The sequence below is a fragment of the Aspergillus karnatakaensis genome (genome assembly GCF_047715665.1).
Source record: "Aspergillus karnatakaensis strain CBS 102800 unplaced genomic scaffold BJY04scaffold_10, whole genome shotgun sequence".
Taxonomy (NCBI): Eukaryota; Fungi; Ascomycota; class Eurotiomycetes; order Eurotiales; family Aspergillaceae; genus Aspergillus; species Aspergillus karnatakaensis.
In genome coordinates this window covers 18,367-42,871 of record NW_027395722.1, presented here as the reverse complement: position 1 = coordinate 42,871, position 24,505 = coordinate 18,367, and the positions used below count along the sequence as shown (strand labels likewise).

General features: G+C 51.7%; 13 protein-coding genes across 13 annotated transcripts; 7 read left to right on the top strand and 6 right to left on the bottom strand.

Moving 5' to 3' along the window:
* Positions 1–141: 141 nt before the first annotated feature.
* Positions 142–2,210, top strand: BJY04DRAFT_6413 (rab-GTPase-TBC domain-containing protein). Its single transcript, XM_073720792.1, has 3 exons — positions 142–780; positions 872–1,668; positions 1,929–2,210. The coding sequence occupies exons 1-3, from the start codon at positions 337–339 to the stop codon at positions 2,050–2,052; spliced, it is 1,365 nt and encodes a 454-aa protein (XP_073574139.1). The 5' UTR covers positions 142–336; the 3' UTR covers positions 2,053–2,210.
* A 534-nt stretch (positions 2,211–2,744) lies between these two features.
* BJY04DRAFT_182198 (RNA-binding protein) lies at positions 2,745–5,073 on the bottom strand. Its single transcript, XM_073710304.1, has 4 exons — positions 4,318–5,073; positions 4,098–4,254; positions 3,846–4,041; positions 2,745–3,784 (listed from the first exon to the last, which is right to left on the bottom strand). The coding sequence occupies exons 1-4, from the start codon at positions 4,393–4,395 to the stop codon at positions 2,920–2,922; spliced, it is 1,296 nt and encodes a 431-aa protein (XP_073574138.1). The 5' UTR covers positions 4,396–5,073; the 3' UTR covers positions 2,745–2,919.
* Positions 5,074–6,827: 1,754 nt separating this feature from the next.
* Positions 6,828–8,680, top strand: BJY04DRAFT_6394 (major facilitator superfamily domain-containing protein). The gene has a single exon (XM_073720786.1). It carries the CDS (start codon positions 6,968–6,970, stop codon positions 8,663–8,665), a length of 1,698 nt encoding a protein of 565 aa, XP_073574137.1. The 5' UTR covers positions 6,828–6,967; the 3' UTR covers positions 8,666–8,680.
* Positions 8,681–8,980: 300 nt separating this feature from the next.
* Positions 8,981–9,988, bottom strand: BJY04DRAFT_215294 (glutathione S-transferase family protein; the record flags this gene model as incomplete). The annotated part of the gene is made up of 5 exons (XM_073715439.1): positions 8,981–9,195; positions 9,265–9,432; positions 9,495–9,552; positions 9,614–9,838; positions 9,893–9,988. The coding sequence occupies 5 exons, from the start codon at positions 9,986–9,988 to the stop codon at positions 8,981–8,983; spliced, it is 762 nt and encodes a 253-aa protein (XP_073574136.1).
* Positions 9,989–10,800: 812 nt separating this feature from the next.
* Positions 10,801–12,055, top strand: BJY04DRAFT_6381 (uncharacterized protein). The gene has a single exon (XM_073720782.1). The coding sequence runs from the start codon at positions 11,276–11,278 to the stop codon at positions 12,017–12,019; it is 744 nt and encodes a 247-aa protein (XP_073574135.1). The 5' UTR covers positions 10,801–11,275; the 3' UTR covers positions 12,020–12,055.
* A 65-nt stretch (positions 12,056–12,120) lies between these two features.
* On the bottom strand, positions 12,121–13,564 carry BJY04DRAFT_182191 (uncharacterized protein). The gene has a single exon (XM_073710303.1). The coding sequence runs from the start codon at positions 13,384–13,386 to the stop codon at positions 12,280–12,282; it is 1,107 nt and encodes a 368-aa protein (XP_073574134.1). The 5' UTR covers positions 13,387–13,564; the 3' UTR covers positions 12,121–12,279.
* BJY04DRAFT_182190 (uncharacterized protein) lies at positions 13,512–13,956 on the top strand. The gene has a single exon (XM_073710302.1). It carries the CDS (start codon positions 13,713–13,715, stop codon positions 13,893–13,895), a length of 183 nt encoding a protein of 60 aa, XP_073574133.1. The 5' UTR covers positions 13,512–13,712; the 3' UTR covers positions 13,896–13,956.
* Positions 13,957–13,963: 7 nt separating this feature from the next.
* On the bottom strand, positions 13,964–14,981 carry BJY04DRAFT_182188 (F1F0 ATP synthase subunit delta). Its single transcript, XM_073710301.1, has 6 exons — positions 14,795–14,981; positions 14,696–14,718; positions 14,474–14,604; positions 14,287–14,375; positions 14,140–14,229; positions 13,964–14,077 (listed from the first exon to the last, which is right to left on the bottom strand). The coding sequence occupies exons 1-6, from the start codon at positions 14,924–14,926 to the stop codon at positions 14,045–14,047; spliced, it is 498 nt and encodes a 165-aa protein (XP_073574132.1). The 5' UTR covers positions 14,927–14,981; the 3' UTR covers positions 13,964–14,044.
* Positions 14,982–15,677: 696 nt separating this feature from the next.
* Positions 15,678–16,712, top strand: BJY04DRAFT_182187 (60S ribosomal protein eL29). Its single transcript, XM_073710300.1, has 4 exons — positions 15,678–15,760; positions 15,859–15,910; positions 16,082–16,184; positions 16,250–16,712. The coding sequence occupies exons 1-4, from the start codon at positions 15,754–15,756 to the stop codon at positions 16,283–16,285; spliced, it is 198 nt and encodes a 65-aa protein (XP_073574131.1). The 5' UTR covers positions 15,678–15,753; the 3' UTR covers positions 16,286–16,712.
* An 89-nt stretch (positions 16,713–16,801) lies between these two features.
* BJY04DRAFT_182184 (uncharacterized protein) lies at positions 16,802–17,441 on the bottom strand. Its single transcript, XM_073710299.1, has one exon. It carries the CDS (start codon positions 17,287–17,289, stop codon positions 16,990–16,992), a length of 300 nt encoding a protein of 99 aa, XP_073574130.1. The 5' UTR covers positions 17,290–17,441; the 3' UTR covers positions 16,802–16,989.
* Positions 17,442–17,792: 351 nt separating this feature from the next.
* On the top strand, positions 17,793–20,379 carry BJY04DRAFT_225603 (uncharacterized protein; the record flags this gene model as incomplete). Its single annotated transcript, XM_073718240.1, has 3 exons — positions 17,793–18,299; positions 18,347–19,281; positions 19,332–20,379. The coding sequence occupies 3 exons, from the start codon at positions 17,793–17,795 to the stop codon at positions 20,152–20,154; spliced, it is 2,265 nt and encodes a 754-aa protein (XP_073574129.1). The 3' UTR covers positions 20,155–20,379.
* Positions 20,269–22,049, bottom strand: BJY04DRAFT_205838 (cytochrome P450; the record flags this gene model as incomplete). Its single annotated transcript, XM_073713641.1, has 6 exons — positions 20,269–20,460; positions 20,509–20,637; positions 20,705–20,806; positions 20,862–21,623; positions 21,686–21,771; positions 21,821–22,049. 6 exons carry the CDS (start codon positions 22,047–22,049, stop codon positions 20,269–20,271), a joined length of 1,500 nt encoding a protein of 499 aa, XP_073574128.1.
* Positions 22,050–23,079: 1,030 nt separating this feature from the next.
* On the top strand, positions 23,080–24,427 carry BJY04DRAFT_215287 (uncharacterized protein; the record flags this gene model as incomplete). Its single annotated transcript, XM_073715438.1, has 4 exons — positions 23,080–23,259; positions 23,318–23,811; positions 23,889–23,897; positions 23,968–24,427. 4 exons carry the CDS (start codon positions 23,080–23,082, stop codon positions 24,425–24,427), a joined length of 1,143 nt encoding a protein of 380 aa, XP_073574127.1.
* Between the last annotated feature and the right edge of the window lie 78 nt (positions 24,428–24,505).

Here is a 24,505-nt window from a genome sequence, read left to right as displayed (position 1 = left end):
GCAACAATCACATACGCCTCGACCGTGCTGCTAGACTCGTTAGTGGCTTAGTGCCTGCAAATAAGCGCGGCGTCGCGTGGGAACGAGCTTAGAACCAAGTCTCCGCATTCCTTGATCATTGGCGAGAAAAGCCCGCCACCGAAATAACTACACCTTCCTTTTCTGCCTTAAAGGATAGCTTCACTTAATTTCGCTCTGGAACCTGTGAGAGTCATACATGGCTGATCTGCCTGGTGCTGGTTGACCGAAAGATGGTGTGTTTCCCACCGCAGCCTGCGATCACTTCCAGCTTCAGCTCCGGTCTCGTCCCGCCAGCCCAGAGCCTCCTCGACCACGATGTCATCCCAACCACCCACCCAGGCTCAGCTCAACCTGGCCGCTCTCGCCGGATCTCCATCGCCTCGAACGATGCGAGGCCTACGTAAAATCCAATCCCATCAACACCTCTCTTCCGGTCCTGCTTTGTCCTCCCAGCTCTCCTCCGCTCGCTCCTCCGCAGGACCCGACGAGCTCTCCAAGCCAGCTCAGCTCGATTCTCCTGTCCGGCTACGCACACATCGCCGAGCACGGTCAAATAGCGACGCTTCCTCTCGCGATGCTCCAATATTACCGACTCAGCGGCGACCTGGACGGAAGACCGGCTCCGGCTTTGGGGTAAAAAGATCCCATTTGGAGACTCTGCTGCGAGATGGACCCCAACATGGGAACCTCCAAGAAGCGCTTCAGGAACTGCGTTACTTGGTCTTGTCTACAAGAGTAGAAGCAGATGGTGACGGCATGGTACGTTTTCTCTCGTTGAATTGCAACTGGGCTCCCAGTCCCAAGCCAAAACCTCCCCGTCTCGTGCGGTTGATTAACCCCTTACTTCTAGTCAACGTATCGAGTCTATCTCTGGCTTATCCTACTCGATATTCCTCCTCTGCCCGCCGACCAATATCTCTCTCTTATACATCGTGGCCGTTCTCCTGCGTATACCAAAATCCGCAATGATACCTTCCGCACACTGGCCACAGACCCGCTCTTCAAGCGCCGCGTCACAGAAGCCAGTCTTATCCGGCTGCTGAACGCCGTAGCATGGAAAATCCACGACGAGAAAAACAAAAACAAATCAAAATCACGGCCGTCTTCCCGACGACGAGAGATGGAACTCCTGATCAACACACCCCCAAGCATCGCAGAAGAAGAGCCGTCCGCGGACGACATGACGCCCAATAGCCTTGTCAGTAACGGAAGCAGCACATCACCTATCAGCCCTGGCATCACCAGCGAGACCGCAGTCTATGTCCAAGGCATGAATGTTCTTTGCGCCCCTTTCCTCTATGCAGCCCGCAGCGAAGTCGAAGCGTTTGCGCTGTTTCACACCTTCATTACGCGCGAATGCCCTGGGTACATCCGTGGCGCAATGGACGGTGTGCATCGCGGACTCGTCCTCGTGGACCGATGCCTTGAAATTGTGGAACCGAAACTCGCTTCCTACCTGTTCTCCAAAGGACTTCAAGCAAAGCTCTACGCATTTCCGTCAGTCCTAACCCTTTGCGCCTGCACCCCTCCCCTGCCGGAAGTCCTCCACCTCTGGGATTTTCTCTTCGCCTACGGACCACACCTGAATATCCTCTGCATCGTGGCGCAACTTATCTTGATGAGAGACACACTCCTCAAGAGTCCAAGGTACGTAATATCAGTATACCATGTTTTCTTTTTCCCACTCCTCCACCCGTTTCCCGGCCAGCCAGCCAGCCAAACGCATGGCGTCAGAAGCAATCTCAGGGTCCATTTTCAAGTCGACCAGTCAAATACCCCACCCCTTTTCTATTTCGAATGTCTTGCATTTGTTGTTTGGCCATTGCCTCTACCCCACTCTTTCCCGAAATCGATCTATCGATTTCCCCTCGAAACTCGTTCGTTATCTAACCCGCAATTCTCAACAGCCCAAACAAAATCCTCCGATCCTTCCCCCCACTTGACGCCAAAGAGATTATTGCCTTGGCCGTTCTCATCGTCCGAAAGATCCCCGAATCGCTGTACGCCGAACTGATCGACCACGCTAAATAGACCTGCTGCATGAGTGCATGCATGCAACATCCGAACCGGTATGATGCGGTTTGAACTTGCGGTTCGATCCTTTTCCGATCCTTCAAGGGTCGAATTCCCAGCGCGCAGAGTTCAAAATCTCTTCCAACAAGGATTCGGACAATGAATTTTCCTCGCGAACCTCTCAGGCGCGGACAGGGGTCTATTTGACTCCTCTAATATCACTTATTTCTAGGGCCTTGTATTATTTATGTTTTTGATCTTATTGACCTTTGTCTTATTTATCTATTTCGGGCTTCATCTGCATGGCGTCCATTGTCTGATACTTCGGGATCTGTTACCTCAACGTCCCTATTTTTTGCTTTCTTGAATATTCGACGGATTGTATTATTGATGTGATGAGTTTGAGATGAGAGCATGATGATATTGAATGATTTGACGGGCCCAGAACATCGTGCCTGGGTGGAGTACTGTGGCTTGATTTGGGCTGCTCGGTATACGAAGCATGCAGCACAACATGGTACGAGCCAGGAAATGTGAGAGCCCGGGGGATCTGGTAAAGCGGAGGAAGGAAAATGGAGGAAATGATTAATGCATGCATCATGACTGTGCTTTGTCCTAGCATTAGATGACTGATGATGAATGAAAACAATTGCTTAATTTACCCTGTTTGGCTTGTGTCACGGACGATATTCTATTTTCGCTCCTATATACGCCCATTTAATTATTTCCACCTGCTAAATCGCTTATATAGATGGCTATGTTATATTGACAGAAAAAGACAAAAAAACATCCAAATCAAAGATAAGACAATAATAGCTTGGTCAAGGAAATGATATCGTTAGTAAGGAGACCATTGGAACAGGTCCGAAATATGGCAGCGATAGATCATGTAGATACGGCTGTTCTCCCACCCAAACCAGAGCCATTAATCACCAATGGCTGGCACCTATCCGCTGATTTCGGCTGAGTGGTCGGGCCCCGCTCCATCATCTCGCACGGGGAAGAAGTATGGCTCTGGATGACTTCATCCGTGTCTGAGGTTGAGCTCTCAGTTGCAGGCGGGGTCATTTGCACCTGAGGCTCTGCGCTTGCAAAAGCAGAAAAGTCACCAAGCGCAGGAGCATATTCGTCAGGGACAAGGGAGCATGGGTCACTCTGTAAGGCGCTCCTGTCAATTCTGACACGAATTCTGAATCGCATAAAGGTGGTGTTGTTATAGAGGGCCACGGCGCGTTTGGCCTCCTCAGCAGAGCCAAGTGTAACGCGCGCGGTAGCCCTGTACCGGGTGAATCGAGTGTCGAGACTAGTGTTCATAGGGACGACCTCGCAATGCTCAACAGTAACTGTTTCTTGCAGGAATGCCAGCAAGTCTTGATCTGTGGTAGCCGGGTTGAGGTTCTGGATCACGATATTACGGCGGAAGCTTTGGCGAGGACATGTGGGTGCTGAAGGGTTGTTGTAGTTGTACAGGCTTTTGCGCGGGGTAGACCTGTTATGTAGGCCAGGCCTAAAGCCGTTTGCCATCATGGGTTGATGCATTTGGTGGGACACTGCATATGAAGGGATGGTGCCGAATGTCATTGGATCACAAAACGAAGGTTGCAGGGTCGGCGAATTAGGCACTCCTGTGACGGTATGACCTAGGGGATCCGCAAATATGGCAACAAAAGATTGTTGAGAGGCAAATATTGGGCTGGGTATAGGACCATATTCCGTGCTCTGGTAGGTTGGACTTGATGGGACAACGCGCCTTGTTATGACAATTAGCACCCCGTACATTGCCTATTAAATTCTACCGCCCGAAAACTTACTCTGTAGATACTGGGGATGGCGGTAGAGCCATAATTCGAGACATTACTGGAGATGTTGAGTACCCCGTCACGTAAGTAGGCTGAATCATGCTGGGTGGGCTTCTCGTGGGTCCAGCAATGGGCCGAGTGGGCGAGCTGGTTCGTGCAAGGGTGACAACTAGGCTTTGTCCCTCCCAGCCGTTGGTGGATAGTCTGTCTGACAGCCAGAAGCTCTGTCAGTCGTTGTTTTAAGCCAAGGAGTGTTGCACGTACGGTAGGTCCGCCAAGCCTCATCTTCATTCTTCACAATGATCTGCCCTAGCCCAGTGGGAAATCCATGGTGGTCATCGTACACTACTGCTTGCCGGATGTGCAAGGCAGTTTGGCGGACCAGATCTTTGAGCTCTTGCCAGCGGCAGCGAGCTGGAATCTAGTTGCTTAGTGAGTATTGCTATCATATTTGTTCAAAGAACTCTGCGAAGAGCGAACTCACCCCCTGGAGGAACAGCACGAATTCTTCTTCGGACCCTCGTGACCTAGGCGCCCGAGCATTGTCGCGGGCTAGAGACATTGTTCTTGTAGTACAAGTGGCCCCTTGATGGAACTTGCAGAAGAATATTGTTCGCGAGCTGCAGTCTCTAGGGTAGGATATCACGGATCTCTTTGTCCGCTGAGGCAGTCGATAGCAAAACCCCGAAAGTAGGTGAAACGAAGAGGATGCTGCGTGGAACGGTGGATATCACTCGTCAGACGACGATAATCAAAGGCCGGTACTTCGTCTTCGAGTTAGTACCTTTGGATATCAAGCGATCGCAAACGGCACGTAAGACAGGAGGCGGCTCTTGTGCGGGGAAGTCGATTGTGAATTCCAAGCGAAAGAGACCAGGGGAGGTGATGATCACACTCTCGGTGCCGAAGCTATAGTCGAGTGCATGCAGTATAGGAATGGAAAGAGGGAAAGGCGACACACGGCTGGTCCGTTTGAGGCGGATAGCTTCAGGCTTGGAGACAGAGTAGCCTAAAGGAATGGCAACGGGCACATGCAAAGACTTGGTCGTTCGGGACAGTCACTGGCAGAGGAAATACAAGAAGCGAGTGTGGTAGGTAGCAAGCAGGGAGAGAGCGAGGGAAATAGTTGTGGGAAGGCAAGTTTCATCGAGGGAAGGATGGCAAAGGGCTGGTGTAAGAGGCAGATCGCTTCGCCCGCTGACGAATGGCAGGGCGCAGCTTGAACGATGCGAGAGGGCAAAGATGTATCAACTCGACTGGGATCTGGAATCGAGTAGATCGGAGAGAGCCTGATATGTCGTGCATGATCAACGGTTTCGAAGGATGAGGAGGGGGGAAGAGGGGAGTTGAAGAGGGAAGAAGAAGAAGAAGAACGAAAGTGAGATGAAGCACAGGAGAGAGAACTTTCTTTTTCCACCCTCTCCTCCTCAACAAGCATCACTTACCACTTACTTTCCTTCCTTTTTTTCTGCTTTCTGCTCCCTGCTTTCTTTTCATCCATCTCTCGTACTTTGTAAGAGCTCCAGACCCAAACTCTAACCCCATCCAACAATCACATTGACAGATCCTAGTCTCCTTCCGGTCTCTCACACATCAGCCATCGCACAAACCTCCTCCTTTCTCCAGACAGACAGACAGTCAGTCCTCAATCTTCGTCGAATAACACAAGCAATTCTCCAAGTATTAATCTTGGCACTATGAGCGTGTTACACCGCCAGATTGAGCTCACGACCGTTCTCCAGGGGGAAGCTGAACTCTGCAAGCTAGGATGGCCAAAGGCTGTCTGAATGGTGGACTTCCGACCTTGCATATCATTCCTGCGCAGCGGGTGAATGGTGGCATCGCTGCATCCAGGATGAGGCGAATGCGATGTCATCAAGCGAGGGGTGGTAGTTCGAGAATCCGAAACGAGAGATCCAGTCAAAAGCAAAAGCAAAACATCACCGAGTGTATCCGATTTGGATTTCAATACTGGAATATTGACGCAAGTTCCAGTCGTGATTGGAGGACCGGGCTTGAGAGTCTTGCTTTGAACCCTTCAAAAATAGATCTTCGTGGGACATTTGTGATGTATCAAGTCCGATGACACGCACAAACCCATAACGAGGAAAACGATCGAATTTCTTCTCCCCGCCCCAGGTCAATCCGGTGGTACTACCGGGAATCCCGCAAGGCGAGTCGAGGTACGGCCATCTGCGGAACACAACAGCCTTCTCGAGGCATATGGGGCACTGCCTGGGTGCACCGCGGTCATTCCGTCTTTTGCCCCTTCTGTTTGGGTTCAGGGCCGCTCCGATCCAACCAGGGTGATCCCTGGCCGTCCTATGCATGAGAGATATCGATTCGGTGCACTCCACGCCTCGGGTATGCGCATCGTCGCAGCGGTGAGGTGGATGCGGCGTCTCTCCATTTCCCAATCCTCCACGATTTCTCCCTCTGATCGCGGAGAGGCTGAAATATGTTCCGACTTAGCCAACTGTCGTCGCCGGAGCTGGAGCTGCCTTGAATTTGGGGTGACCTGCTATGAGTATGTAACCGAGCTCGTTAAAAAAAATTCAATAGGATAGCTCTTTGCTATTATGTGGTTTCGAGACACCGATGTTCCGTTCTTGAGTGAGGGATGCAGGGGAAGGGTAGGATGAGCTCACGGCTAAAATGGCAACGACTCGGGAAATACTTCTACTATTTCCCTTCGACTTGTACGCCGCACACTCTCCGAAACCCTCGTCTGAAAGCCAAATTACTGGTGAAAAGCTTTGAGATCGTGAAGGACATTGTGCTTTTAGTCGTGCTCCCGACTTCCTCACAAATGCGCAAACAGCCTGAAGTCGCCACTCTACTTAAACCTGGATAACTCAACTCAACCTGTGATCAACATGGATACTCTAGACTAGGGATGTCACTATGGCAAAAGATCAACCGGAATATATGATCGCTGAAGTTCAGACTCCAGAAGCTAGTTGATAGCGACCTATAGCATCCTACCACCTGGTTCACTATGACTCTATGATGATATAGAGTGGCAGACCGGTTCCACCCGCTGGAGACTCGCTAGCAACGAAAATGTATATTAGAAAACCCTCCACTCTATCTCTCTTACTCATTGTTCTCTTTTGCAACCGCGCAGATTCAGCATGCCACCTTCCAGCGACCCTCAGCCAACACCAGGCTGGTCATCCCTTGCGAGCACTCCGGGATGGGCCAGTCCAGCTACCGGGGCGCAGACCCCCGATCCGCTTCTGGGCCATCAGAAGACTGTCACACCGAGTCAACAGCTCTTGCAAAGCCTATCGCGCATTGCCGACCGCACTGACGAGGTCCCTTTGGGGAGTCTTCCCGGTCGGGATGCCGCCACCACGGAAACGCCCGCAGCGAAGCAACGGCAGGGCGTCCCGCCCGAGATCCGGAGTTTCACGGCAGAGATCTTCCTCATTTCGGTCTGCTCAATCGGCCTCATGCTGTTTTCGTTCTTCCTTGGAGATATGCTTGCGCCGCAGGAAGAGCTACGGGAGGCTCTAGGAATCACCACATCCGAGTTACCTTGGATCGTGGGCTCCTTCAACACCGCCAATGGGCTCTCCGTCATAGTTTCCGGGTCTCTGACCGATCTCATTCCGCCCAAGGGACCTATAGTATGCGCCTTTGGATGGCTTGCGGTCTGGAATATCGTCGGCGCATTTTCGCTCCAACCGTCGCGCTATGTCTTGTTCTTCGTGGTAAGAGCCATGCAGGGCCTAGCGATCGGTGTTTTAGTGTCTGGCAGTATGAGCATCTTGGGACGCCTCTATGCCCCGGGAGTGCGCAAAAATAGGGTATTCTCAGCAATAGCTGCATGTGCTCCGCTTGGATTCTCATTGGGGGCGCTACAAGGTGGCGCATTGCATGCGCATCTTCGGTGGATTTTCGGAACGAATGCTATACTATGTGCCCTTTGCGGCGTCGCTGCCTACTTTAGCATTCCGTCCCTTCAACCCGCAGCAGACCAAGCCGGCGGCGAGGCTCCTTCGTTCCGTCAATTTGATTTTATTGGAGGCGCCTGTGCTGCAGGGGGCTCTGTCTGTCTGCTGTTCGGATTGACACAGGGTCCGGTCGCTTCGTGGTCTCCTTACACCTACACGCTCATCATCATTGGCATCCTACTATTGATTGCTCTGTTTTTCTGGGAGAGATCCGTCAAGACGCGTCCTCTGATTCCTCACCACCTCTGGAGCACCCCGGGATTTACTCCGCTCATGGTAGCATATTTCCTGGGATTCGGTTCCTTCTTTGGCGTGTGGCAGTTTTATGCGATCCAATTCTGGCTGCGCATTCAACATGCCACACCCATAGCAGTGGCACTCTACCACATCCCCAATGCCTTGGTCGGGATTTTTGCGACCTGGGTCGTCAGTCGCACACTGCACATTTTCCCAGGTCATTACATCTATACTGCAGCGATGTTCGCTTTTACAATGGGCCCAGTGTTTTTCATTCCGCAGACACCCAATACCACGTATTGGGCGCTTTCGTTCCCTGGTATTATATTGGTGACCTTTGGTCCGGATCTAGCCTTTGCAGCCGCTTCGATCTTCATCACGAGCAGCGTGCCGCGGTCTTATCAGGGCTCTGCGGCGAGCTTGCTAGTGACGAACCAGAATCTGTCGTCAGCGATCATGACTAGTGTAGCCGATGCAATTGGGACAAAGATTGATCGGATGCCTGACGGGAGTATTGGTCTAACAGGGTTGAGGGACATCTGGTGGTTCGCGTTTGCGACGCAGCTGCTGGCAGCTTTTATAACGGTGATATGGGTGAGGATTCCGAAGGAGGAGGAGAAGGAGCATGTTTCTTGATTGAAGCAGTATGCTGTTGCTGGTTTTTGCTTACATTGCACTGCCCGTATGATAGATAGTTGGACTAGATAGAAGTGAATGTTTAGGAATAGATTGATAGATAAGAATAGAGTACATAATATCATATTTCTTACTAGGTTTGTAATATGTAGTAAATGTGGCTCTCAGCTATAGCATTCCTTCTACATAAAAGCACTATATCAATCTATCTACCTTAAAAGAAGAACCCCCTGCCAGCAACACCCCCACAAAACAAAAATGCTCGCCCAGCTGCCTTCGCCCTTACTCAAACCTTTCTCATCTCCTCAATCCCATCTAAGCGGCCGCATCCCTTGCCATAGCATCCTGAATCCACTTCACCCCATACTTGGCCGCCTCATTCAACTCCTCCTCCGAAAGCTTGTTGAAATCCAGATAAATGTGCGGCTTCGGGACGTGCCTTCCCTTCTCGAACCCAGGACGCTCAAGGAGCTTGTAGAGCCATTTCTGGATATGCGGGAATTCGTCGATAGCGGACAGACCGGAGTACTCTGTTCGGTCATTAGTATTCTCGTACATAACAAGAGTAATCAGAGAAGAGGGAATGGGAAGCTGCGTACTCCACGCCGTCACCCAAGGCCAGATTGCAATATCAGCGATCGTGACGCGGTCGCCGACCAGGTATCCGGAGGGGCTTTTTGCGAGGTGGGCGTCCATGACGCGGTAGAGGCGGCGGGTTTCGTGGACGTAGCGGTTTAGCGAGTAGTGGTTTGGCTCAGCGGCAAATCCTTTTTACACGGTGCGCTTAATATACGAGACTCAAATATTGGGATAGGACAGGGGTCCATACTTGCAAAGTGGTTTGCCTGTCCCTGCATAGGCCCGACGCCGCCCATCTGCCACATGAGCTGGACACCCAAGTCAGTTTGTGGGTAGTGAGGATAGTTGGGTGACTGGTGGAGCTCATACCCAGGAAGTCACCTCCCAATGTTCCTTGCTCCCATAGGGATAAGAGATCTTGTGGTCCTTGTCGTACCTAGCGACAAGGTACTGAAGGATTGCACCACTTTCAAAGACTCTGAACTCGTGGCCGCTCTCGTCCCTATCGGTGATTGCGGGGATACGGCCGTTGGGGTTGATTTCAAGGAACCACGGTTCTTTCTGCTCGTTCTTGAAGAGGGCAATTTCACGGAACTGGAGGAGTGAGCCTTGTTTGAACAGTTGCGGAGAGCATCTACTTGTACAGACCTGGTAAGAGAGACCTAGCTCCTCGAGGGCAATGGAGATCTTGAGCCCGTTGGGGGTGCCCTCTGTGTAGAGCATGATATTGGTGTTGGTGGCCATATTGTAGTATTCTTGTTACTGTTTCTGTGAAAAAGTTGAATAGTGACTGTTCGGAAGGACTTGCTGTCACCTTATATAGTTACGCCAGAGCCTCCTAGCTATAGTTGAGAAACAAGCTTGCTTAGAAATGAAGATTCAGACCATAGCTGGACCTCATGCTCAAAGCCAAGAATATACATGCAAGCCGGCAGGGACCTATTACCGGATTGGGACAAGGCGCGGTTAGGGTTCGGCATCTGGATTACCAATCCTCTTCCTATATAACCTACCCCCTACAAATTGGGTAGCAGGTCTTTATATTCTCTCAACAGATATCTACCGTCTTGCTCTAAGAGACATAGACACTCAGAATCATGGACCTCTCAACAAAACGCCCCTTCCTCTTCGTCCACTCCAATGGCCCCACCCACATGCATGCCCGAGATGAGCTGGTCAAGACCGATATCCGGCGCCACATCATGGTTGATATCGGCAAGGCGAGGCGAAAGCCGATTCGCAATCCGAAAGTTGAAGTACGCATGCGCTCTCCACCTACAGCGAAGCCACGCCTCAAGCCAGCCCGGTTGAAGAGGACTCGGAGAGACGAGCCAGCGGTTGCCTCAAGAGCGGACAATGATCAAGCACTTCTCTCTCCAATGTACCCTTTTTGGGACCAGCACCCGCTTGCTCTCTTGGAGAGGCAGTGGGAAATGGACATGTTCTCGGCATATGGGATTGCTTTGGTTGTTAGCGAGGGGAAGAACAGGAGGGCAAGAGGTGAGTAGACAAACTATGACCGTATCATAGTATATCATGCTAAAGCTCACATTGGGAGTAGACAAGTTGGCTAGCGGGTTTTGGTTCCCATTTGCCTTCCGTGCATCAAGATTCTTGAACCACTTCCAACAGGCCCTGACTAGCCCTGGCATGCTAACTGCTACTGCTTATGCCCCGGAGAACAAGTTCCAGATAATCGCGCTACAGCGTTCTTCAGGGACCATAACTTGTCTTGAGACAATTATGTCGGACCCAGATATAACCAAGGCAACGGCTAATAATGTAATTCGCGCCGTTCTGGCCTCTATCTGCTACAACGTGAGCCCGAATTGCTACCCGATCTGGACTGATAATCTGACCATGCGCAGTTTGTTTGCTCCGAATTCACACAAGCTTCAACTCATCTTAAGGGACTAGGGCTCCTAATCTCCGCAAAGGGCGGAATAGAAAGTCTACAAGACGACAACGACCTCCGACTCATGATCTTCTGGTACTTACCATCCCACCACCACTCTTCCTAAAGCCCCTTGAATGACTGACGAATTATCCCTTAGGGTCGACATCACAGCATCCCTCCTCTTCACCCGCAAACCCCAATACCCTCTCCCCTCAAGCCTGATTCCCCACTGCGCCCTCCCAATACCCCACGACATCCTGACCCCAGCACTCCAGGCCCTAGCAAAAGAAGCACAGATCGCAGAAGACATTTATACAATCGAGATCCTTACCTGCCTCCAAAGCCTCTACGCAATAGCCTCATACATCGAGTCTGACATCGCAGTTAACCATCACGCGCCATGGCAGGACGAAGAGTCGATAGGGTTACGGCTGAACCCGCTTGCTCATCGGCTGCTCTCTTTGCCCCCACTTTCAGGCAGTAGCTCTGCTTTTCGTGGGAATCATACTGCGACTGCGCTGCAACTGGGACAGATAATCTGGATTATCTGGGTTAAGAGGCGGTATCGAGCATATCCGGGTTCTCCGGCGGGGTATGCGTCGAAGTTGCTGGGGTTGATGATGGTGGATGAATTGGGTGGGGGGCAAGAATTGGAGTTCCTTCCGGTTCGGCTATGGCTGCTTGTTCTTTGCGCTGTTAGCTGTTCTGAGAGGGAGAAAGGCGTGGCGGTAGGTATGATCGGTGATGTGATGAGCAGATGGGGGTTGAATTCGTGGAGTGCAGTCATGAGCCATGTGACTCAAATGCCGTGGGTTAGTATGTTGGATGCGTTGTGCACAGATATAGAGCGAAGCTGTATCATAACTAGCCATAGCTAGCCATCTGACCCAGCTTTAGAAGGAAGAGGCATACGAGAATCAGGATGTACAATCTACCTTCGATCATGTACATTGCCTAGGATATATATATTTCCAAGCGGGGTCATCTTCGGCGTACACTGTAGAGAAAGAGATCTTAAGTACTCTATTTTCCGAAACAGTAATTTTATTAAAGTCGTGCTTCCCCCCAAGTAGTGTGATACAGAAGATGATACCAGCCCCGCCCGTACAGCATACGCGTCCAAGAGCCGACCACTATTTCAGATTCGTCGAAGTTCAAGAACAACATCGATCTTCAGAACAGAGAGTAGCCAGCGGAAAAGAATCTCCATAAAAGCCCGGGCCAGCGAGCCAGTGATCTGGATGGCCTTCAAGGACATGCAAGCACGAATGACGTTCGCTAGCAATGCGGTGCGGTCGATGAGTAGAAGTGGAAAGGCGAGGTCGATCTGTAGTATGTACGCGCCGTCAACGGGACCCAGGGTGGAAACTTGTTCGGGCTCCACGGAGCATGTCTCACACCTTGAAACGAACGGGACGGTGATTGCTGTACGCACAGTTGGATTCTGCTTGTTAGGTATGCCCCTTCGCCTTGACGGGATAACACCCCAGAGGATTTCCTTCATGACTTTTCCAAGCGCGAAGGCATTCTGAGAAAATCGCCAAATTGCATTTGATGGCCCGCTCGTAGCCATAGGCCGACCTGTGCTAGCACTCGGGAAACTGTCGCCATCTTGTGGGTACTGGTCTGCCTGTTTCCAGTCGAAGTTTATGATCCTTCGGCGGAGGGGAAGATTGTCTATGGTCGGTATAGGGGCAGGAAAGGGCATGGCTGGGTTGTTCAAGGGTATGCCCAGTATTTCCAGTTCTTGACGCGTAAAGGGCCGAGGGAAGTATCGACAAGGAACGATGCTTCGAGTTTCCCAAGACTGTTTCGGTCGCACCGTGCGCTGGTTTGATGGTTGTCCGACGGTAGGACGCTCACTCAGTTGACTTGATTTCCTGGTCGCTTGTAATGGTAGGGATCGGTTAGGGGTCTCCGGCAACGGTCGCCCGTGTTCACTCTTTCCCAATGACTTCTCTGCGAGCGGCGGCCGGATATTTTCAGCATCGTCCTGAACTGAGATCGCGACGTCGGAGAGGAAAGAAGGTTTAGGTGGTTTGGGCGGTCTCCATGTTGAATCACTGCCATTGAAAAGAGGGCTTAGCGGGCCGTCATCAAACCCGGCTGGGTCGCTCGATTGATATGCCGTATAATTGTCGAGTTTGACCGGCGTGAGAACACTTCGTTTGTCATTCGCCCACGACCCATTCTCGGATTGACGGCCACTTTGAGTTATTGGCGTATTGTGTGGATTCAGAGGCATTCCGCGGCTCTCCAGAAACGGGTCCCTTTCCAAGGTCAAGTCCGAGTAAAGTCTTGGGAACGTAAAGAGTAGATCTCTATAGCTTTCCTCCCCACTGGCCTGGTGCGGTGCTCGTGGCCGGTCCTGGGCTAAAGCTGGTGAAGCGGACCGCTCTTCTTCGGGATGCGTGGTTAGTGTCTGCTGCCCCTCAGGACTTTTGAAAAAATAGCTGCCGGTGAAGCAGTTTTCCTCCATAAGTCCTAACTTGAAAGGTAAGGGTGTCGAAGGGTCTGTTGGCCCCTCTTCGGTCATGCTGCTGAATCGTCGAGATTGGGATTCGGAGATATATGATAACAGGCACGGTGGAAAATGGGGCACCTAGAAAACGAACACACTATCTAGTCACCGTGGAACTCAAGAAAGTAATCAATGCGGAGAGAAACCGGGGGAGGGGAACTGCACCGACAAGGATATCCGTAATAATGGCTAGATTCATCCATGAGGAAGGTGCGATCGAGCCTCGGATATAAGGCGAGTGTCTCCAGTTACTATACCTGTCCGAGCTTCAGAGGGTACTCTGTTACTGTAGCGATGTGAATGAGGCAGAAAAGTCGTAAGGAGTTGCTATAATTCTACAGGTTCACAGTTGAAGACGCGATTGGATATGTACATCAGGTATCTATTTGAGGTGGGCCTGCAGAGTCTCGAGAACCTTTTGAGAAGTTAGCTTATGTCCGACCCAAAGGCGTAGCTTCCTTAGGATTGCCGACTTACCTCGAGCTCGATCTTAGCCTCAGCAATGTCCTGCTCGCTACCGTTGCCGCTGGCAATCTTCTGGGCTTCGGCGATCTGGGAGCGGACGTTCTAAGAGCACGAGACTGGTTAGTTCTGTTGCCTTGTGGGGGCTGAGCAAGAGCCTACCTCGGCGCTGAAGTCTTCAAGGGGGTAACCCTCAACGGCGTTGATGCTGAGCTGGGAGTCGGGCTGAACAACAGCGAATCCACCAGACACTGAGCCAGAAGCATGTTAGTGACACCGCTGTTTGACGAGTGGAAACCAATTCGGTGTATATTGAACGGGGTGGATATGTGATTTGGGTCGGACGTACGGAAAAACTTCTTGTTGGCACCACCCTCCTCGACGATCTCGACGAGGCCAGGCTTAAGCTGCTCGATGGAGGGAACGTGGTTGGCGAGGACACCCATCTCTCCGGACTCAGCGGGGATGTTGACCTGGACACTGGATTGGACGCTCGTCAGTAAAGGCGCAATGAAAGGGTGGACGCGAGACGGCAGTGCGCGGCATTGGGAGACGGAGGGTGATCACATACACGCCGGTCGACCTGAAGATAGTCTATTCGTAAAGTACTTGTCAGCCTAGAACTCCGCAGAGATATCAAAAACACCTTTCATCGGGGCGGAAGTCGTACCTGGTGAGGGAGCACCAGGGAGAGCTTGATCTTGTCGGGGACAGCGTCAGCGTAGCCTCTGCGCTGGAGAGGAACGCGGAAGGCAGCAGGGCGAGCCCTGAGAGCAGCGCGAGCGAAACGGAGGGAGCTCATCTTGCGATTGGGGGTGAAGAAAAGGTGGTGATGCGGTCAGTCTCCCACTTCGGACTTGGATAGCGAGTTGCAAAGGTCGACCTTCGGATGCCGGTTGTTCCCTAGCGCCGTTTCCGCTCACGTGATGTCGGCAGAATATACCAGCAGTTCCTTACTCCAGAGTAAACAATCATTCTACGGTTGAACAACATAAGCCCCAAGGCTTTACATTATTCGCTTTCAACTCAACTGCATCTGTCTGCATCTGATATCTTGAGTCTCCTCATCGAGTCTACTCATCTGCCCCGACTCCAGCCTGCAGGGAGAAACCCCCTGCATGATCAGGGGCGATATCACGGCTAAGGTGTACTCTACAAGCTAAAGATATTGGGCAAACATCAAGCACTATAATCACTTCGTCCAATCTTTCTTCCAAAAATGGCCGATGCTCTTGTTGATGCCGTGAGACATCATTAGTATCTATAAGTCACGTGGGAGAGAATCACATGATCAAAAAGCTAGTCCATAGCCAGCAGTCGCCTCTGTCCAGACACCCTCTTGAAAGGTCTTGATTAACTTAATATATTGTCAACTTGATTCTAATTGATTGATCAGGCTTAAATAAAATCATGATAGCACCAGTAGACCGTTGTAAAAGAGTACGATAGAGTTGTTGGCAGTATTGTCAGGCAGACGCTAGCCGTGCTCGGTAAGCGAAATCCCACACAAATTGACCGCCCAGCCCTAGCCGACCCGTCAATTGGGAGTCGCTGCCATTTTCAAGACGCTGGATAACCTCACCCGCCAACTCAAGTCACCCGTCATTTCAGTCGCGATAAACTGTCAAGATGGCCAGTACGTTTTCCCTCGAGATATTGCTGTTTCAATTTTGTCGCCTCCAGCAGCTTCGCCGACTGTCCGATCTTGAATGCTAACGTTTCTGTTCTTCTCAGAGTCCAAGAACGCCTCCCAGCACCACCGCAGCCAGAAGGCTCACCGTAACGGGTGTGTACAAACCGATCTCTATCCGCTTTTCCCAAACACAGTCAGCGAGGTGGTTATTGTTTCGTTGGAGGTTGAGCGACAACCAGCATGCGATTCAACATACCACGCAGTTCCATCTCGCAAGCCAACGATAAGACGAAGACAATATCGCTAATATTTTTTCGTCAACAGTATCAAGAAGCCCAAGACCAACCGTTACCCTTCTCTCAAGGGTGTCGACCCCAAGTTCCGCCGCAACCACAGACACGCCCTTCACGGTACCGCTAAGGCTCTGGTACGTCAGATCGCACAACTCGAATTCGAACTCAAGCGGCTGGACACCTGCTAACAAACCGACAGAAGGAGCGCGCCGAGGGTAAGCGTGAGATCGCTTAGGTCATCTAATATAGAACCAAGACGAAAATGAAAGCGATTTGAGCTGGTGATTTTTCACGTGCAATGAACTCAACAATTCCCCCCAAGATCGTCTGTCGAGCGACCTGTTGTCAAATAAGCAAATAGACTTAATTGTGACAGTCCCGTTGTCTCTGTCTGTTTATTTTGCTCTACGTTCCGACGTAACCACTCATCGATTCGCTCCGACGTAGTCGAAGTCGACTTGAACCATACCAGGCATATGTGTGTACAGCTTCGTGCTTATTCTAATGCGCGCTTGCTGAAGGATTTTTCAACGTGCCGAGAAAATATCCCCTGCCCTCCTATTACCAAACACCTCACCTCTTTCTCTTCCGTGGCGATGAGGTGCATGGACGGAGGGCTACAATACTCGTAGCTTAGGATAGCTGGTTGGCTTTATCAATGCAATTATTTATCACTCTGGTGCTTCGTTCTTCCCCTGCTGCTGAGCGCTTTGAAACTGGGTATAGTATATACCTGTACCTACTCACGACTTGTCTGTTTTCTTATGTTCTCTTCGTTAACGCTCTAGGGACCGGTCTATAGACATGGTTGACTAGCTCAACCACTGTCGTACGTTCCTGTGTTTCTCCGAGCAGTCGTTCGCATTCTGCAGGGCCCGCAGAGGGTACATGCACCCTTGAGCTACATCGTCTCCAGAAAGTGGAGTGATTGGAGCTCTATCAACAATTGCGATTGCTTTCTAACCTAAGTGTAATGCTTTGCGGGACAATCCACCAATGATGGCTAAAGTTAGATGTTTCGGATTCAAGAGTCTTGTTCTCTGGATAATGGTAGCACGTGCAGCAGAGGCAGTTCTCTCGCATCCATTTCTCCTTTACAGTCTCTCTTCTGTCTGGTTGCGACTCACTCGGCGTGTTCATTTCATCCAGATTCTCTGCTTTCTCTAACTTGAAGTCCACTATTCCATCCCGTTCGTCAGTAATCCCGCTCCGAAGCTTTCCGATTATCAGAGACTTCATGATTGCGTGTCTGAGCAGAGCATGACTCGGACAGCCAAGAAAGAGAAGCTTCGGAGAAGACGGTGGAGACCTTCTGTTGCACTTTGCGACCTCCACGATATCTACAATTCTCCTCGCTCAGCCATACCTACTGTTTGAAAAGCACTTTGAACAAGTTTTACAGACTCGACTGTGTCGCATGACAGGAACATGCGATGCAACGGTCCCCCGCTTCACCGCAAGCTGCCGTCTCACACATTGGGAAATGCAGAAGTCCCTTGGTCGTGGGGGACCCCATCATGCATTGCATCAGAACTGTCATTGGAAGAATGTAATCTTACATTTTTCTAGCTCGAATCTAGCTGATATTGACAGAAGCAACGACAAGTCCAATTGAAGGCCAAGCAGGCCGCACGAGGATCCCGCCGAAATGACCTCCAGTGGAGTTGGTCTTGGCACCGGAGGTACTTAAACAACAAGTTTGCGATGATCAACAATGCCATTCTTGTCGGCCATCTGCCAGAATGAGACTGACTTTGGCCGGAATCGCCCTTGGCCTCTGCCTGCGTGGCACTGCTGCCGCCCCAACAGCGGACCTCCCCGTCTCGTCGGTGACGACCGAGGTGGAATCTGATCTCGCGACTTTCTACTATGGCAGCAAGTCCAAAGGAGCTCTGTTATTTGGCAATGACGGTAGTGCAGCTACTGGTGGTTTCCGAAGTTTTGACCTGCAAAGCCTGAACGAAACCGCCCGACGCACCCACGGACGATCCAAGGATGTCGGCTTTTTGTACGATGTCGGGAAACGCGATCTTCTCGTGACCATTGCAGCGCCAGACTCGTTGATTCGTGTCTTTGATGTGGATGGTCTTAAGGAGGTCCCTGGAGCCCAAAAGAAGGCCCTTGGGGACTGGTCTTGCTTGTGTACTTGGCGCAGCTCAAGCGGTGCCGACTACTTCTATCTATTTGGAAAGAAGCAGGCTATTCAGTTCTTGGTGCGTCCGGATGGCTCAGATGTCGAGGTCCTTGAGGTTAGTTCCATTACATTTTGACTCTTCCTGATACTAACAAGACAAAGATTCAAACTTTCGAGCTTCCGGTGGAACCAAGCTCTTGCGCTGTCTCCACTGCTGATGATCTTGTCTACATCGCGGCCGAGGATGACACTATCTATACATTTACGGCAGCGGAGTCTACTACCGCGCCGGAGATTCAAACCTTGGGTCATGTTGAGGAGGATATTTCAGGACTGGCCGTTTATGTGACCTCCGAGTCCCACTACCTGTTCGTGGCTCAGGAGAACATTGTCGAAGTGCATTCTCCCAGCCTGGAACTCAAGGGAACTTTAAGCCTGACTGGAGCTGAAGACATTGAGATTGCCGGAACATCAATATACCAGACGGCCTCGCGCAAGTATCCTTATGGACTGTTGAGCTATGCGTACGAGACAGACTCCGGCGCTGGGTTCGGCATCAGCTCTCTTGAACCGGTTTTTACCGGGTTGAAGCTGCAAGAAAACACTGCTTACACGCCGCGGACAGAGCGTCCATCCAAACAAAGTTCAGAGCTGAACGGCTTCAAGAACTCCAATGGCTCACTATCCTGCTTTGCCGGCTTCACAGGCTCAAAGTGCGAGCAGACGACCTGCATCAATGACTGCTCGGGCTATGGAGCCTGCGTTGGCCCCAATGAATGCAAGTGCAGTGGCCCTTGGGCAGGCCCTGATTGCTCCTGGGTTGGAGCAGAGCCAAAGTACGAAACCGATGCCAACGGCGGTGACGGCGATGATCCTGCTATCTGGATCTCTCCCAAAAACCCTAAACTGTCCACCATTATCACCACCACGAAGTCAGAGGTTGGCGCCGGCCTGGCTGTGTTCGACCTCGCTGGAAACGTGCTACAGACGATGGCTGCTGGTGAACCTAACAATGTCGACGTTATCTACGGCTTTCAGATTGGCAACCGCTCAATCGACCTTGCCTACGCCGCATGCCGTGAGGACGACACGCTCTGGTAAGTTTCTTTCTATCAACTACTGACTATCATACTGATTCCTTCTGCAGCCTCTTTGAAGTCACTTCTGCTGGACTTCTGAAGTCTATTCCCGGAGGTAAGCAGCCTGTACCCGAAGACTACACCGTCTACGGCTCGTGCGCCTACCGCTCGCCCATTACCGGCAAGCAATACCTCTTTGTGAACCAGAAGGACGGGCAATACCTCCAATATGAGCTCACAGCTCTCCGCAACGGTACCCTTGCCACAGCGCTGGTCCGCGAGTTTATTGGTGGCTCAGGCGGGCAGCCCGAAGGCTGCGTCCCTGACGAGGACAACGGATACATCTTCCTCGGCGAAGAGCCCTATGGTCTATGGCGCTATAACGCGGAGCCCACCGGATCCCCCAACGGCACCCTCGTCGCAAAGGTCGGCGATGGATACCTCCACGCCGATGTCGAGGGCGTCACTCTAATCCCGGGAAAGACAGCCGATAAAGGCCTCATCATCGCCTCGAACCAGGGCGTTAGCGCATACACCGTTTACCGCCGCGCCGCGCCCCATGAGCACGTTCTGACTTTTACCATCCACGAGTCTGCAGATGGGTCGGTTGATGCAGTTACGAATACCGACGGTGTTGCTGCTGTTGGTACAGCATTGAACGCGGACTTCCCTCATGGACTTGTTGTTGTGCATGATGATGCCAATCAGTTGGCTGAGGGGGGGACTCATGAGCTTGCGTCGTTTAAGCTGGTGAGTCTCTTGGATATTCTGGGCTCGACAGACGTAGGAAAACAACTTCTGGAGGAGGTTGATGCCGACTTCGACCCTAGGGCTGCATTGGGCAACGGTGGCAATGGCGGTGGTCATTGTAAGGCTAAGATGTCACAGTAGCCCATGTATAGAGCAGACGGTAGTATAGAACGCTATGAAGAGATTTGTATGTTACGTCATTTCTCTACAGTTTAAGTTGTAGCTACAAGCGCCAGCTCGTGATCATTCCTAAGCTCACGCCCTCTGCTTTCTCTGGATCCTACAAGGCCACCCATACGGCACAGCCAAGAATCTCGTCTCAAACTGCCACTCCTTCTTGGGGTCTATGCGCTCTATATCGTAGTCCTTTAGCACGGTAGCGAGGACCTTTGACAGCTCGAACTGGGCTAGATTCCGCCCTGGGCACTGGTTGTATCCTGCTCCCCACTGCACACCGTAAGTGTCTGGCCCACAGGTATAATGAGGGGAACGTACGTGAATGAGGTAGGCATCCATCTTCTTGACATCGCCTTTCAGCCAGCGGTTAGGGTTGTACGTGTCACAGTCCTTTCCAAAGATTTCGGGATTGCGGTGGATGACCCAGGGGTGGACGCTCAGGATGACCTAGACTCTCATTAGTTATCCACGGTCTATAACTAATGGATTATCCTGAGTTTGAAGGTGATCTTACCCCCTCTGGAAAGTACCTCCCTGCAACGGTGATCCCTCCTTTCGGCGCCACCCGAGGAAGACTATGGCAGACACCAGAGTGGAATCGATACGCCTCTTTCAACTATCCTCACCCCGTCAGCACCCTCCTTATCCGTATCCAAACTCGATAGACTCACACAAGCCTGCAGAAACGGCAACCTCGCCACCTCGCTATATTGAATCAACGGCGACAGCTCCCCCCTCCTCTCCGCATCCGCAAGCTCATCCTGCACCCTTTTCAGATGCTCCGGCTGCTGAAGCAAATAATAAATCACCGCCTGCGCAGTCGCACTGACCGTCTCCGCCCCAGCGCCAATATTCGCAACCGCCGCGCCAAAGATATCCTGCTCCGACAGTCTCTCCGGGTGGCTCGCGCGAACATCCAGCCACCGCTGCATCATATCATGGCGAACCTCGGGGTTCTTCTTCCTCTCCTCGATAGCAAGAAGGCAGGTATCGAAGATATGTGAGTTTGGCTGCAGACCCAGCCGGCTGAAGATCGGGTTTCCCAGAGTCGCATTATGCAGCCAGACATAGTACCCGATGATCGAGATGTAGTAGACCAGGTGACCCGTATTGGCGATCGCGTTGCGGATGTCGACGCCAGATTGAACGAAGCCGAAGGATTTGCTGAAAGTGACTTCGCCGAGGACGTCGAAGGCGAAGAAGCTGAACCAGTCTTGGAATTCGACGGGCGCGCCGGAGGTGGCAAGCTCGTCGAGCTGGGTTTTGAAGACTTTGAGGACGGAGTCGATGTATGACTCGGTCTTTTGGATGTTGGTGAGTGAGAAGCCGGCGGATAGGTTGCGGGTCTTGTGGATGTGGCGCGTTGGGTCGAGTTCGGACATTTGGTTGACGTAGTGGTAGTCCGGGAGGCTGAAGACTGAGTAGAAGGTGCCCTACTGGCAGATTAGTTTACTCGTGTCCCTTGGTGGCTGCACTGGGTGCACGCCGTACGCACCTTGGGGATGTTGGCGTGGAGAAGCTGCTTGACAGCGTCTGGGTGAGAGACGCTCACTTCGTTGTCCGCAATGCGAACGAAGTCGCCTGTTTTCTTAGTATAGTTCCGGTGCTGTGCTAGGATGTCATTGCGTACCATGCACTTTGTGTAGCTTGATCACTTCCTCCTCAATATGGCCCTTCCAAACATGATAGACCCGCCAGAGGCTCGAGAACGAGGCGACAAACGGGCCAGGAATGTCTCTGATAGAGGTGGCATATCGCCTGGAAAGCACACGTCCCAGAAGCGCCGCAGCAAAGAGTATCAAAAAAGGATGCATGCCCACGAATGACAGCACCACTTCAGATAGATTGGTGTTTGCCATTGCTTCAGGTATGTTTGGCTTCAGGAAATGAAGTAAAACATTTGACGAGTTCAAGAGGAAACAGAGGGGAAGGTCGAATGAGGGGGAGTAGAAAGTAACCTAGTGGCCATGATACGACAACGGCTGCCACCCCTGCTTCTGGCTCAGCAATGTGCATTCTGCATACTTACTGGTACTTCTGGAAATAGATGAAAATCGAAAGTACGAAGCCACTATGGAGCAAGTGAAACGACCAGCCGTTGATCGGCCGAGACTACCAGTCGGCCCGCCCCCGCCCCCGCCCCCCCATCAATATGACAGCTGTTAGGGCCTTGGCCGAAAGGGTACTGCACTGAGATCTGGACAAGTTGACAACAAGTTGATCAATCTTACTCTCATATATCCCTGCACTGCCAAATCTATACCCTGAAAGCATGTTGAAAGTACCTCTGTCAGACCTCGGCGTCCCAGCAGTCCGGTTCAGCCGTGCGTATCACTCACACCGTCGCAGTCACCGTTGAACGACCCCGGTCTAGGCCGTCTGGGCTATACAGTAGCCTAAGATAATTGGGCCCTCTGACAGGGATTACATTTTCGTACATTTGACCCGTCTCTCCTCGCTTGCCGCCCCTATCTCGCTGCGAGACGGAACAAACCCCCCACCTGGCATAGCGATCCTCGTCAATCCACCCCTAGCCCCTCGCCGAGCTGTCATATTGTCGGAAGTAGCCCTAGACAGGGATCTTAAGCCTAAACTGGAAGCCCTAGCTCTGTCCAAGACTTGATAGGTAGTGACCGAAATTAAAAGGGCCGATTGCACCGGTCTCCTGGGGTTTTGACAGGCCGTTTTTAATCTATTTCCTTGCTAGTGGTGTCTATCACTTTCATGCACAAAGAACCTTCATGTTTGGGGCTGTTTGCTAACCCTTAGCGTTTGGTTCGGCGTGATCTATCAATTTGAAGTTACCATTTATCTCGAGATGACTGCTTCGGACTCTCGAGGTCGTGCCTAGGGACCTCAAAAGACATCAATCGCATAGCAAAATTAACCATGTCGTTGCCTCCAGACTTCTCCCCGGAATACCTGGCCGAAGACCGCCGGACACCCGCCATGATCGGGATCGTGGTCGTCACCGTCCTCTCCTTTATAGTCGTGGTCATCCGCCTCTATGCCCGCAGGTGTCTGATCCGCGAACTCGGCTGGGACGACTACGTGATTGTGCTTGCACAGGTATATTATTCTTCCAGATTACACTCATTTCTAGCTAACAGACCTCTCTATGTATCAGCTCGTAAGCTGGGCGACAATGGCCTGCTGCATGATGATCCTCCACTACGGCTCCGGTCGTCACCTCGCCTACCTCCTGCAAACACCGTCAACACTAGTCCACATGTACAAATGGCTCTTCACCACGCAGATGGTCTACATGTTCAACCTCTGGCTGTGTCGGGTCTCCGGGCTCGCATTCTACGCGCGCCTCAACCCCATGCCCCAGTTCCTGCTCTACCTGCGTCTCTCGTTCGCTTTCGTGACCGCCGTGTACGTCGCGCAGACACTCATCATTGCGCTACAGTGTATCCCTCTCAGGGCATTGTGGAGTCCCGAGACTGCAGAGGGGGGAGGGAAGTGCATGGGGTCGGAGGTGGTGTTTGTGAGCACGGGGGCGTTGACGATTGCGTGTGACAGTTTGATTCTGCTCCTACCTGTGAAGATTGTGATGGGGTTGCAGGCGAGGTGGGCGAGGAAAATTGCCTTGTTGGGGGTTCTTTGCTTTGGGGTTTTGTATGTGCTTGCTACTTTCCTCTCCTTCTCCCGTATATATCTAGGGCTTGGTTTGCTGACTTGGTTGTCTCTTCTAGTGCTGTTGTGTAAGTCTTTCCTTCCGACACGTTTTATTCCTATCTACGTGTTTGATCATGAATTGACATGGACCAATAGAGCCTCCGTCCTCCGCATGGTCGCAATGATTATCTCCGTCAACAACCCCACCGACGCAACCTGGTACTTCTCCCCTGTCATTGCCTGGACCTGCGCCGAGATCAGCGCCGCGATAATCGCTCTCTCATTGCCCGCGCTCCGTACCATATTCGGATTCCTAAAAGAACAACGGTCAACTCGAGACCAAAGTGGTTCCGGTTCTGGTGGGATTGGACTCAGTTCTGTTTCAAACTCAAAGTCGCGGTCTGCAAAGGGGAAGGTGTTTCAGGGGACAGATAGCTATATCAATACGGTTGAGGTTGAGGGTAGTACTGTGAGGAGCCCGAGGGAGAGTCAGGAGGCGCTTTGGGGGACGGGGAATGGGGGTGAGGGTGAGGGTGGTAGAGGGAGGAATGGGACGGGGGAGTTGAGGAAGATTAGGGTTACGGAGACAGTGGACGTCGATGTGAGGCAGTATTGAAAAGAGTGTACGATTCTCTGCTGGAAACCAACTGGAAAAACAAACAAACCTGTCACAAATCAAAAAAAAAAACAAAAC

Bases quoted from the DNA above. Each gene is read 5' to 3' on its own strand.
- BJY04DRAFT_6413 (XM_073720792.1), top strand. From the start codon at position 337: ATGTCATCCCAACCACCCACCCAGGCTCAGCTCAACCTGGCCGCTCTC. The intron at 781-871 runs GTACGTTTTCTC...CCTTACTTCTAG, and splicing joins AAGCAGATGGTGACGGCATG to TCAACGTATCGAGTCTATCT. The intron at 1,669-1,928 runs GTACGTAATATC...AATTCTCAACAG, and splicing joins ACACTCCTCAAGAGTCCAAG to CCCAAACAAAATCCTCCGAT.
- BJY04DRAFT_182198 (XM_073710304.1), bottom strand. From the start codon at position 4,395: ATGTCTCTAGCCCGCGACAATGCTCGGGCGCCTAGGTCACGAGGGTCC. The intron at 4,255-4,317 runs GTGAGTTCGCTC...CTAAGCAACTAG, and splicing joins TCGTGCTGTTCCTCCAGGGG to ATTCCAGCTCGCTGCCGCTG. The intron at 4,042-4,097 runs GTACGTGCAACA...TCTGGCTGTCAG, and splicing joins TGAGGCTTGGCGGACCTACC to ACAGACTATCCACCAACGGC.
- BJY04DRAFT_6394 (XM_073720786.1), top strand. From the start codon at position 6,968: ATGCCACCTTCCAGCGACCCTCAGCCAACACCAGGCTGGTCATCCCTT.
- BJY04DRAFT_6381 (XM_073720782.1), top strand. From the start codon at position 11,276: ATGACTGACGAATTATCCCTTAGGGTCGACATCACAGCATCCCTCCTC.
- BJY04DRAFT_182191 (XM_073710303.1), bottom strand. From the start codon at position 13,386: ATGCCTCTGAATCCACACAATACGCCAATAACTCAAAGTGGCCGTCAA.
- BJY04DRAFT_182190 (XM_073710302.1), top strand. From the start codon at position 13,713: ATGATAACAGGCACGGTGGAAAATGGGGCACCTAGAAAACGAACACAC.
- BJY04DRAFT_182188 (XM_073710301.1), bottom strand. From the start codon at position 14,926: ATGAGCTCCCTCCGTTTCGCTCGCGCTGCTCTCAGGGCTCGCCCTGCT. The intron at 14,719-14,794 runs GTACGACTTCCG...CTTTACGAATAG, and splicing joins CCCTGGTGCTCCCTCACCAG to ACTATCTTCAGGTCGACCGG. The intron at 14,230-14,286 runs GTAGGCTCTTGC...TCGTGCTCTTAG, and splicing joins TTGAAGACTTCAGCGCCGAG to AACGTCCGCTCCCAGATCGC.
- BJY04DRAFT_182187 (XM_073710300.1), top strand. The intron at 15,911-16,081 runs GTGTGTACAAAC...TTTCGTCAACAG, and splicing joins CAGAAGGCTCACCGTAACGG to TATCAAGAAGCCCAAGACCA. The intron at 16,185-16,249 runs GTACGTCAGATC...ACAAACCGACAG, and splicing joins ACGGTACCGCTAAGGCTCTG to AAGGAGCGCGCCGAGGGTAA.
- BJY04DRAFT_182184 (XM_073710299.1), bottom strand. From the start codon at position 17,289: ATGAAGTCTCTGATAATCGGAAAGCTTCGGAGCGGGATTACTGACGAA.